Source organism: Salvia hispanica, chromosome 5, assembly GCF_023119035.1.
Source record: "Salvia hispanica cultivar TCC Black 2014 chromosome 5, UniMelb_Shisp_WGS_1.0, whole genome shotgun sequence".
Lineage (NCBI taxonomy): Eukaryota > Viridiplantae > Streptophyta > Magnoliopsida > Lamiales > Lamiaceae > Salvia > Salvia hispanica.
The window spans coordinates 31,942,079-31,954,817 of NC_062969.1; the positions used below are offsets into that span (position 1 = coordinate 31,942,079).

At 38.7% G+C, this 12,739-nt stretch overlaps 1 protein-coding gene across 1 annotated transcript; it reads left to right on the forward strand.

The window, feature by feature from the left end:
* The first annotated feature begins 9,037 nt into the window (after positions 1–9,037).
* LOC125189847 (uncharacterized protein K02A2.6-like) lies at positions 9,038–11,855 on the forward strand. Its single transcript, XM_048087075.1, has 2 exons — positions 9,038–9,181; positions 11,343–11,855. The coding sequence occupies exons 1-2, from the start codon at positions 9,038–9,040 to the stop codon at positions 11,853–11,855; spliced, it is 657 nt and encodes a 218-aa protein (XP_047943032.1).
* Positions 11,856–12,739: the final 884 nt, after the last annotated feature.

Here is a 12,739-nt window from a genome sequence, read left to right on the forward strand (position 1 = left end):
AGTTTGAAGTTATGAATCTGAGTTTAGTTATGGAGTTTGTGTTCATATGATTTCTGTTAATGCTTGGTGAAGAAGAAAACGTCAAAATCAACTTTAGCCTTGGACCACTTTTACTTTTAAAGTTACTTTTGCTTTTGTCTCCCACTTTTCAGTTGTACCTTTCAGACCTGTCAGAAAGCCAACCTGCCACCAGATATGCCTTGTTGTTTAAATTTCCTCTTTTAGTAACTGTCTACTTTTCACATACCTCTGAGATACCTTGTCCCCTACTAGTCAGTAGAGTACCATCTTTATTTCTCGCCTAGGTAAAATCCCAACCCTAAAAGCGTGGTAGCTAACCAAAAACACCCAGGAATATCACCACAGTTATCCGAATGTGTCCATCCTTGTGGGATTCGACCCTTACCTCCATTATACTAACCAGTAGAAGTGGGTTGAGGAAATTTGTGTGATACCAGGTTCCGGTTGTCGTGCCAACGACTCAACTAGGTCGGGAATCTCATCCTGATCAGTTGGATACACTCTTGCAATCACACACTCGACCGAAAACCTGCACTTTCAAGTCTATAGAGTGATGCGTGCGGTTTGTGTGATATCTCTCGATCTAACAGGTCCAGAAGATTCGACTAGACTTTAGAGGCTAGAAGATCATGAAACTATCAGACATGGGTCGTTGGATGAACTCTATTTCTTCAAAACCTCAACCCACTATACTACAACTAGCATAGGGAAGTAAAGGATCGATCCCACGAGGACGAATGTGTTACGAAACTGCATTTGAGGATGTTTTGGGAAAAAGAGGGTTGGCTGCTGCCACACAATTTTGTGGGTCGAGAACTTAAAACTACTGGGTCTGAGAGATAGGAAAAACTTTACTCTACCTACTGGGTCTAAGAAATGAGAACGTATAGAACATGCATGACTTAGAGAAATGAGATATTTTAAAGTTCTAAGACAACTGAAGTTAACTTAACTAGATGGACTTTCCTAATTTAAACAAACAGGGATAAAGCAAAAGGTGGGGACAAGTTTCCTTAAACTACCAGGGTTTGAAAAAGCATGCAGAAAAGTAAAAGACAATGCAGACAGTACTGACAGGGTCTGGAGAACATGCAGAAAAAGCAAAGTACATGTGCAGAAAGTGCTGACAAACGAAGATCTGGTTCTAACTACCAACAACTTCATCTTCTTCGGGAATCAAACGAGAATAACAGATAAAACAGAGTATTAAACACCATGAAAACATAGCAAACTTCAGATCTAAACATAAAACGAGAAATTAAAGCCTAAACTAACAGATCTACGCTACTGGACCTAAAGGATGCAGAAACAGAAGGTAAATAGCCATAATCATGCACAACGTAAACAACAAACATCAGATGTACGAAACTCCAACTCAAATCCACCATGATTCAACAAATCCAAACACCTCCATACGTAAATCCACAACCTCCAACAACAAACTAACAGATTTAAGCTCCAAAACATCCAACAATTAATAAGACCGAAAGTAAAAAGCGATGAATAAACATCAATTCAGCGATATCCAACAAAAACCAACATAAACTTCCATAATAAAGAGAAATAGGTTCAAATCCAGTAGATCAAAGCAAGAACTAGAGTTATGAAATTTAAAAACCAACAAGTACTTGAAACCGAAAGCAAACTAAACAAAACAAAGTAAATATTGTTTCTTCGCCTTCACAAGGCGGTGTTACACAGCAACAAAACAACGATGAGAACCACGCTGGCCAGAATCACTCCATCTCCAAGTGTGCAGCAAGTGAAATGAGAAATTTAAAGTGTGGAACTAAGGAATGGAACAAGAGCTTGAACTAAAAGTGTGTAGAAGTGGTTGTCTTGTTCTTCAAGGTTGAGCTCTTTATATATGTGAGGCTCTGATCCCTAGGGTATCCTTCTGATAATTAGACGCATTTGCCCTTGAATAAGACTCCTTTAAAATAATCTGCTCATGCTCCATTCTGCTCCTGTCGCCAACTTTTAACTCTCCCAGGTCCGAACGACAACATCTGATTTTTACTTCAATTTCATCTCTTTTTTATCTGCCAGGTCATGTAATAACAACTCCTAGGTCCGGCAGATTAACTACGCACCTGAACTCATAAACACAGATTAGCTCCCCAAATGCACAGAATTTTAACCCAAAACTAATGCATGAAACGAGCCTTATCAACTTTATTCAATAAATGTATTCCAAAATTTGTGAACAGACATGTACTATATAATTAATATGCTAAATGATTTACACAAATCTCATGTACGCCCATAATATTCTTATTTGAATATTATAACTTTATTCAACTCTATCTATAATTTGGACATATATATACATTACAAGTACTACGTACACATCCCTCTCTCTTTATCTTTAAAACAAAAAAAAAATATCTGCATCATATATATACACTCTTTTAATTTACTATGAACTCAGAGTGATATATGAAATGTTAACTTCTACATATGCACTTGATACCTCTGTAATATATCTTATTGTACACATGACTATAAAAATACATAAAATAATGTAAGTTTAGGTTAGGGATATTATAATTCTTCCCCCTCTAAGAATTTTGTCCCCAAAATTCAATATTTACAGAGCTCACATCATTATCTTTGTAACAATTACTTTTACCACACACCTAATCTTTAAATCTGGCTTCTTATTCCAAGTCTCCATTTGTTCTCGTTTCATAATAATCTTACCATTTTGTCCTCTCATAAAAGGATTATGTGTACTACTTCTAAATTAACAATTTGAAACTAACATTTGAACAATTGGCATTATAACAAAATACTTTTTTTTCCAACTAAACATAAAATCCAAGAGACAAAACTTATTTGGTTTCTCAGTTTTGAAAAAAAAATGACACTACAAAAATATTTGGAGTATGTGGAGTGGCTAATCCCATACAACCATCTTCTCAATCATACGAGAACTCTACCCTATATTTTGATAATCTTTTAAATAAAATCAAAGAATTATTATTTTTTCACGCTCAAAATACTTTGGTTCCATTACAAGATCTCAAATTTTCAAAATAACACTATGTCACCTTCGAGGGATAACGCACATGTACACCTACTAATAAAGGTTCAAATGGAGTACCTTTTTAATCAACAACTTAGCACATATTACTAAACTGTGCATTATTTACACTTAATGGTCTAAAAAAAAATCAGCGCTTATAAATATTTTTAACTCAATGACATGTGATATACTATCAAGAATGCCCAAATTCCTAACGGATCAAATTCTAATGGAATGTGTGACTTACATGTTTCACAGGATATGGCCAAATTCAAACTATCCCAATGAGATCATTTTCCTGCTCTGATACCACGTATATTCTTTATATAAAATAAATCTAAAATTTTAAATTAATTAACCCACGTATCAAATAGGCAAAAATGCACATATCAAATAAGTTCAAAAATCAAACCAACATTATTGGTACACCTTTCAAAACATTATGTGTCACACCACAACCCCTCTGACGTACACATTTGTAATAAACAAAAATTCTTTCTATTCAATAAACAAAATTCATAAAAATAAAAACAATACCATCTTTGCTCTTTTTTCTTTTACTTACTTTACTCTCTCTCTTAATTAACCCACAAAACAACGTATATAATCACACACAATAAAAAACATATATCATAAATAATTTCATTTCCATATGCATATGCCACTCTGATCAATTTATTATTCTGTGACAAATTAAGTCCGGTATCTGCCCGGGATTCCTCTATGACCCGAAGCTCCCTATATAATTGGACTCATAGGTCCCTCTATATTTGGACTCATAGGTCCCTCTATATTTGACCCAAAGGTCCCTCTATAATTGGACTCATAGGTCCCTCTGTATTTTGACCAGAAGGTCCCTTGTTATTGGACTCATAGGTCCACCTATATTTGATCCGAGGGTCCCTCTGTAATTGGACTCATAGGTTCATCTGTATTATGACCCGAAGGTCCCTCTGTAATTGGACTCATAGGTCCCTCTGTATTTGACCCAAAGGTCCCTCTGTAATTGAATTCATAGGTCCCTCTATATTTTCAGATCGAGAGCAAAACGGTCACAGGTCCTCTTTAATCACATGATTCATGTACTTTCAATGCTTTATATAAAATATCAATTCTATCAATTGCATATCCATATTATATGTCAACAAATAATTCCAATACTATTTAAAATATATCCATCGCACCAATCATATACCCATATCATATATATATACCTGATTATGGCGTGTTATCCGATCGAATCCTTGATCCCATTTTAAAATATGCTATATCCACTCCTAAAATTAAAAGAGGGTGGATGATTGTATGAATTTCCTCTCTGAAAGCTCTAACTCTATTTCTTTAAACTTTGTGACTTTCTCCCTCTATGCTAACCGAATTCTCTCTGTTTTTTTTTTTTTTCTTTCTATCTCCTTCCTTCTTATCTCCTTTTTTTGTGAGATATAAGATAAGCTTTTATTTCTTTTTCCCCGCTTGGCCGACTTATGTGATTTACAGATAGAGCTACATGTAGCATTTTAAACTACTCTTTTACATTTTCCATGCATACTTTATTCAATAAATGTATTCCAAAATTTGTGAATAGACATGTACTATATAATTAATATGCTAAATGATTTACACAAATCTCATGTACACCTATAATATTCTTATTTGAATATTATAATTTTATTCAACTCTATCTATAATTTGGACATCTATATATATTACAAGTACTACGTACACTTCCATCTTTATCTTTAAAACAAAAAAAAAATCTGTATCATATATACACTCTTTTAATTTACTATGAACTCATAGTGATATATGAAATGTTAACTTCTACATATGCACTTAATACCTCTATAATATCTCTTATTGTACAAATGACTATGAAAATATATAAAATAATGTAAGTTCGGGTTAGGGATATTATATTTAATGATCTGTTGTAATCGTTGTTCTCGTTTGCTTACCGAAGAAGATGAAGTTTGTTGGTAGTTAGAATCAGATCTGCTTTTGTAGTACTTTCTGCGTGCCATTTTGCTTTTCTGCAGTTTTTTCAGACCCTAGTCGTTTAAGAAATTGGTCCCCACTGTTTACCTCTCGTTTGTTTGTCTTATTTAGGAAAGTCTGTCTAGTCCGTTAACTCCCGTTGTTTTAAAACTTTCAATATTTCGTTTCTCAAAGTCATGCATGTTCCGTACGTTCTCGTTTCTTAGACTCAGTAGGTAGAGTGAAGTAGTTTAAGTCTCTCAGACCCAGTAGTTTAGTACTCGTCCCACAAATTGAGTGGCAGCATCCAACCCCCTTCCCAAAACATCCCAAATGCAGTTTCTTAACACATCCGTCCTCGTGGGATCGATTCGTTACTTCCCATGGTTGTTAAGGCTGCCACCAGAATCCATCGAACAAAACCAATGCCCTCAAGAAGGAAATTCTGGAATGTAAGCAAGATTATAATGAGTCCATGAGCCAGTATTGGTCGCGTTTCAACGGATTACTCGATGCCTGCCCTAATCACAGGATGGTGGACACTGAGATCTTCTATCTGTTCTATGAAGGAGCGAAACCCGAGTCTAAGGACCTGATGAATACTGCGAGTGGAGGAAATTTCACCAAGAGGAGGGTGAGCGAAGCCCGAGAGATTCTAGGAAAATTAATTGATGCAAAGAAGGCATAAGATTCTCCTCGTACCATATTGAGAATAGGAAGTGTGGATGCAGTAATTTTGCAAAGTGAGGATAGGATGGATTGTCCAGCCCAAGTGAGGATAGGATGGATACAATTGTTACGGTTCTCAAGGAGGGATGGATTGTCCAGCCCAAGTGAATGCTGTGGGAAATTGGAATCATAATAATTTGGGCAGTAATTGGAATCAGTGGAAAATTAAAGATGCTCCATGGAGGGACAGCCCATGCTTCAGATGGTCTGATGAGAATCATAACCTTCAACTACAGAATCCTAACTCAGAAGGAAACCAATCCAACTGGTCCAGGAGGAATCAAGAAGGATAGGACAACTGGAATCAAGGAAGCCAAGGGAACCAATCCAACTTGTCCGGGAGGAATCAAGAAGGACAATTCAATTGGAATCAAGGAGGGCAAGGAAATCAGTCCGACTGGAACAATAGGAACCAAAAGAACAAAGGAAACTTATATGTACCCCCACACCAGAGGAATAACAACTATCAAGGGAATCAAGGGTTCGGTAACCAGTACCAAAGCAATCAAGGGGGTCAAGGAAATTTCAGACCAAATCAGGGGAGTGGACCTAATCACAATCAAGGGCCAGGTAGCAGTCAACCGAACTCCAGACCCCAGAGAAATCTAGATGATATGGTAAACGACCTAGTCAGTTCTCAACAACACATGCAGAACAACTTACAGACCAACAATGACGTGGTCCACAAGCTTCAGGATGCTCAGCAGGAACACAAGGTTGCAATGGATCTGATGTCGAAGCAATTGTCTCAGATCGTGACTTCCCTGAGCGATATGCGAGGAAATGAAGGAAGGATTCCAGCCTTAGTAAAACCACCAGATAGGGCAAATGTTAGCCGCCAGATTACCCTGAGGTCCGGAAAAGCATATGAACGACCCAAGTTGAAAGTAAATGATGAGACACCTGTGTCGATAAGCGAGGATGTTGTCCACCCGGTCCAACAGAAAGTAGATACCAGAACAAAGGAAGCCAGAGCAAAGGATGACATACAAGCTGGTGATTTGGAAAAACCGCTATCCCGAATGGCTAACCCATATTTCCTGGACTCAGAGCCTGAGGCGGAAATTGAAGAGGTGAAAGAAGAGACTGAAGAACCCTCAAAAGAAGATTCCACCAATGAAGTGAAGCGGGTAAAACCTTTTCCCTACCGAGGGGATGCCAAGAAGAAAAAGGATAACCCCGTGGACTTCATGGAGATCTTTGGCAAATTGGAAACCAATCTCTCGTTCTTGGAAGCTTTGAAACTACCCCCTTTCAGCAAATTCATTAAGGAGTTCATTGCGAGCAAGGCAAAATCCGATGGAAACACCGTGATCGGGGATAATGTATCTACAGTAATTCAGAAGAGGACAATGACGTCAAAACAGACTGACCCAGGTATGTTTACCTTACCTATCACTATAGGAGGTTTAAGAGTCGAGCATGCTATGTGTGATCCAGGTGCATCTATTAATATGTTACCGCTTTTCATATATAAAAAATTGGTAGTAGCACGAATGACAGATACGAAGGTGGTAATTCAATTAGCTGATAGATCATGCATTTTCCCTGAGGGAGTGTTGGAAAATGTGATAGTAAAAGTGCATGATTTCCTGTACCCTGCCGATTTTCATGTGATAAAAATGAGTGAAAGTGAAACTGCTGAGTCTAGTGGTGTTCTTTTAGGAAGACCATTTTTGAGGACCACTAAGACTATAATTGATGTTTTTGATGGCACCATCTGTTTAGATTACAATGGGGAGAAATTCACTTTTAGCTTTGATGAGGCTATGAGGAAACCACTTGATGTGGAAAACCTCCATTTTATTGATGTCATTAACCCCCTGGTCCAGGAGTTTCTTGAGACCGAACTATTGAAGGAACAGGCTGATGCCTCAGAGATGACTGAATCAATGAAAAATAAAGTCGCATGATGGTGTGAAGCAGTTATTACACAAAGGCTAACGGATGAAGAAATCAAAAAGGCAATAATAAAATTTTGTGGCAAATCAAGATCCCCTGGGTCCAAGTGAACAGTCCAACTAGCCAGTATGGAGAAGTTGCCAGAATTGGATGAACTAGTCAAGAAAGGTATGGAGAAGAACTCGTTGCCTCCTGAAGTACCCCCACCAAAGAAAGAGTTGAAAACCCTTCCTCTTGGTCTAAAGTACGCCTACCTAGGCGAAGGTGAATCTCTGCCGGTTATAATCAACAACCATCTAACCTAGGAGCAGGAGATCAAGTTATTGGAAGTGTTGGGGAGGAACCAGAAAGCAATAGGGTGGACTCTACCGGACCTGGTGGGGATCAACCTCGACTTATGTATGCACCACATCCGTTTGGAAGAAGTAGCCAAGGCACACCGAGATCTCCAGAGGAAACTCAATCCCAACATGAGAGGGGAAGTCTTAAAGGAAGTATTGAAACTGCTGGCCCTAGGAATCATATACTCTATTCCCGGTAGCGAGTGGGTGAGTCATGTTCACATGGTGCCGAAGAAATTAGGGATACAAGTAGTCACTAATGACCGCAACGAGCTTGTGCCCACAAGGTTAGTCACTGGGTGGAGAATGTACATAGAATACTGGAAACTTAATGTAGCCACACGCAAGGATCATTTCTCGCTACCCTTCATCGACCAAATGCTGGAAAGGTTAGCGGGAAAGCAATAGTTCTGTTTTCTAGATGGATGTAGTGGATACTTCCAAATTTATGTCAATCCAGAGTATCAAGAGAAGACTACATTTACCTGCCCCTTTGGAACATACGCCTACCGGAGAATGCCGTTTGATCTATGCAACGCACCTGAGACATTTCAACGATGCATGATGAGCATTTTCTCAGATTTACTGGTGGATTGCATAGAAATTTTTAGATTTCACTGTATATGGAGATTCCTTCGAGACCTGCTTGAGGCACTTGGACATTGTTTTGGAGAGATGCAGAAAGAAGAACCTGGTGCTAAACTATGAGAAATGACACTTTATGGTCAAGGAGGGAATAGTAATGGGACATGTTGTATCGGAAAGGGGCATCGAGGTGGATCAAGCAAAGGTGGATGCGATCTCTAAACTCCCACATCCCACGAATCAAAAGGAAATTCGAGGATTCTTGGGCCATGCTGGATTATACCAAAGGTTTATTAAGGATTTTGCAAAAATTGTCCAGCCCATGGCAAGACTTCTCCAGAACGATGTGGAATTTGAGTTTGATGATAAGTGTAAGGAAGCCTTCCAGCTACTTAAGGATCGATTGATAACGGCTCCAATAATTCGCTCGCCCAATTGGAAATACCCCTTCTAGGTAATGTGCGACGCAAGTGACTTTGCAATAGGAACAGTCTTAGATCAGAGGATCGAAGGGAAAAATTACGTCATCTTTTATGCCTCGAAGACTCTCAACCAGGCCCAAAACAGCTATGACACCACCGAGAAGGAGATGCTGGCTGTGGTATACTCATTTGAAAAATTCCGACCGTATCTACTGGGGTCAAGGCCAATAGTATTTACTGACCACGCAACCATTAAATATCTCCCAGCCAACAAGGATTTCAAGCCAAGGCTAATCAAATGGGTGCTGCTACTGCAAGAGTTCGAGTGGGAAGTCACAGATAAGAGAGGGACCGAAAATAGAGTGGCTGACCACTTAAACAAAATTGTCTAAGGGGAAGATAATATTGGGACTACCGCAGCGGAAGACACGGAAAACAAACAGGTCCTTAACGGATTTATTTAGGTGATTATGCATTCGACTCCAATTTCATGCAATAAACATAGATCTATAGATATAATACATCAAAAAACACATAATCATGCAATTTGATGTAGATTCGATTGTTACATCTTCTTGATCCATCATAGGATCGAAGTTGCTAGCTGCACCACCCGGAGATCCTTGGTTTATCAACCGTGAATTTTCCAACCAATTCCCTAGTCCATGATCATCCATCCGTGTGGGCGGATCTTGAATAATCAATAATAGTCTTGAAGAGATCTAGGGAAACCCAATCACAAACTCAATATTGTCTTGATCTAATCCTATGAATTAGGATAGAACAAGAACAAAACAAAACCCTAATTCTTCCACGTGCCAAGGCACGAAAACCGAGGCAAGGAGAGAGAGAGAGAGCCGGCGACGGCTACTAGGGTTTAGGGGAGGAGTGTTGTGAATAATGGTGTGCTAGGGTTTCCACATCTCATCACTATTTATAATGGACTTGTTGGGCTAGGATGGGGATCCATGGAATGACTTAAGTGTTGGGCTCACCCCCATTAGATAAATTACTAATTAAATCAAATGACCCATGATTTAATATATTATCAATGGAATATTATTTTGTTCCACTAAAGAATAATATTGCACTCCCACTTAAATCACCAAATTACAAATAACTTGGGTCCATTTTATTTTATAATATTTCCCGCGTTTAAAATTATCTTGATCCGTCAATTTTATAATATTTTCTAGTTTGAAATTTTATTTATTATTCGTGGAATAAATTCCAACTGCGCAGTTTTCTGAATAATAAATTCCTTTTTCAAACACCTCTTGGGGATCACCCCTTAGGGATTTAATCATACCACACTGGGCACGCGAATTCTATGAAATAATATTCCAATACCTTCATGTTATTCAATTACTACCACCCAAGATATCATGAACTTGAGTTACGTACAAACTCTTACATATTGATAAGTCAAAGTGGCGTTTGATTGAATAAACAATATTGATATTAATATCATAGACTAGAAAATACTAAACTTTCTGAAATATATTCTTTCAGTAGATAGTAATAAAGAATACATTTCGGATTAGATCCTTTCAGTGCTTTACCACACCGGCGTTACTAATCTCTTCTTATGTAAGAGAGAATTATCACAAACACCGCAACCGTACCAATAGGTAGCCAAAGCCTATCTAGGTTGTGAGTACGTTTTTCTTCTTACTAGATCTGGCCAAGTCCCCTACTGGAAAACTCATGAGGAGATTCATCGAATTTCCCTACTTCACCTTCTTAGTAAAAAGCCTTAGTCTTGTTTATCATATTTCAATAATAAACCATTATATTAAATTATTTATTCTCATAATTAGGTAAACAAGTGGACGTGGCGTTTCTCGTATACATGCACAAGCTGACTGTACAAAGGCATGTACGCTCGAAGCATCTTTTAGTATACAAACCCCAACAGATAAAGAGGCCGTACGCGATGATTTTCTAGAGGAACATCTGTATTACTTAGGGGGATCTACTAGCTCTATCAAATGGGTGGCGGTGTTAGAATTAACCGGCCCTGAAGAGTCAAAGAAACGAAAAGGCAAGCCGAATGAGGAACCCTGGTTCGCGGACCTGGCATATTATCTAGTCACTAGAGAGCTGCCTACTGCACAGGAAATCACTAGGGCCCAGAGGATGAAAATTAAAAGTGAAGCCAAGTACTACTTTTGGGATGACCCATACCTCTGGAAGATGGGTTCAGATCAAGTGATAAGGAGATGTATTCCTGAATGGGAGCTGAGAGACGTACTCAACCATTCTCATGCACTGGCATGTAGAGGCCATTTCGGCACAAGGAAAACTGCGAGAAAAGTTCTGGATAACGGTTTCTACTAGCCCTCGCTGAATAGGGATGCTTATGAGTTCTGCCAGAATTGCAATAGGTGCCAACTGACCGGAGGGATTTCTATGAGAGATGGGATGCCACAGACTCCTATAATAGTCTATGAGATTTTTGATGTTTGGGGCATGGACTTCATGGGCCCATTCCCATCTTTATACCGGAATATGTATATATTGGTTGTTGTGGACTATGTATCCAAATGGATAGAGGCCAAGGCTACAAGTTCCTGCGAGTCGAAGGAAGTTTCAAAGTTAGAAAAGGCCAATATATTCAACCGATATGGGGTGCCCCGAGCGATCATCTCAGACCAGGGGACTCAATTCTGTAATAGAACGATTAAAGCACTGATGAGAAAATATGAAGTCCACCATCGGTTATCTACTCCATGTCACCCCCAATCAAATGGTCAAGCTGAAATTTTAAACAGAGAAATCAAGAGCATTCTGGAGAAGACGGTGAATTCCTTGAGGAAGGATTGGAGTAAGCTTCTTGATGATGCCCTCTGACCTTATAGGACCGCTTACAAGACACCAACTGGAATGTCACCCTATAGATTGGTATTTGGAAAAATGTGCCACCTGCCCGTGGAGATAGAACACAAGGCATATTGGGCTATCAAGGAGATGAATATGAAGGTGCAGGCCTGTGAAGAAGAGAGGAAGCTACAACTGCAGGAGCTAGAAGAATTAAAGCTAGAGTCATATGATTCAGCTATGTGGTACAAGGAGAGAACCAAACTCCGGCATGACAAAAACCTTCGTGTCAAGGAACTACAAGTCGGGAAAAAAGTACTCCTTTTTTAGTCAAGGCTCAAGCTCGTGCCAGGAAAGCTGAAGTCGAAGTGGATAGGGCCATATACAATCGTTGGCATTCGGGCAAATAGAGCAGTGGAAATTCAGGGAGTCAATGCTAACTCTGTTCCTTTCCTTGTTAATGGTCATAGGGTAAAAGTGTTCAGGGATAGTTCAGAGTTGTGTGAGGTGGAAGAAATTCCACTTCACTCACTCCCAATTATTTCCTAAGAAGTCATGTTTAAGTATTCTTCGGGAATCTCTGGGTCAGGTAGATAGAGTAAAAGTTTCCATCAATAGACTGAACCAGCTTGTAAATAGTCTGAATAAGTTTTTTTTTTTATGAAAATACAAACAAAGGAAATAATTTTTAAAACCCAAAAAGAGTTTTGAAAGTCTAAGCATCTCTGGGAACGTTGAAATTTTTTAAAAAAGCTTAATCTCTTTGACCCAGATGCTCAGATATTTCGTTTACATTTTATTTTGTTAAGTGTTTAAGTTAACTGGTCAGGGAGAGTTGAGAGGAAATTTTGAAAAGGAAAGCACAACATGAAACAGGGGGAAGTGGAGAAAAATTAGGGGGGAGTTTAAAAAATTTT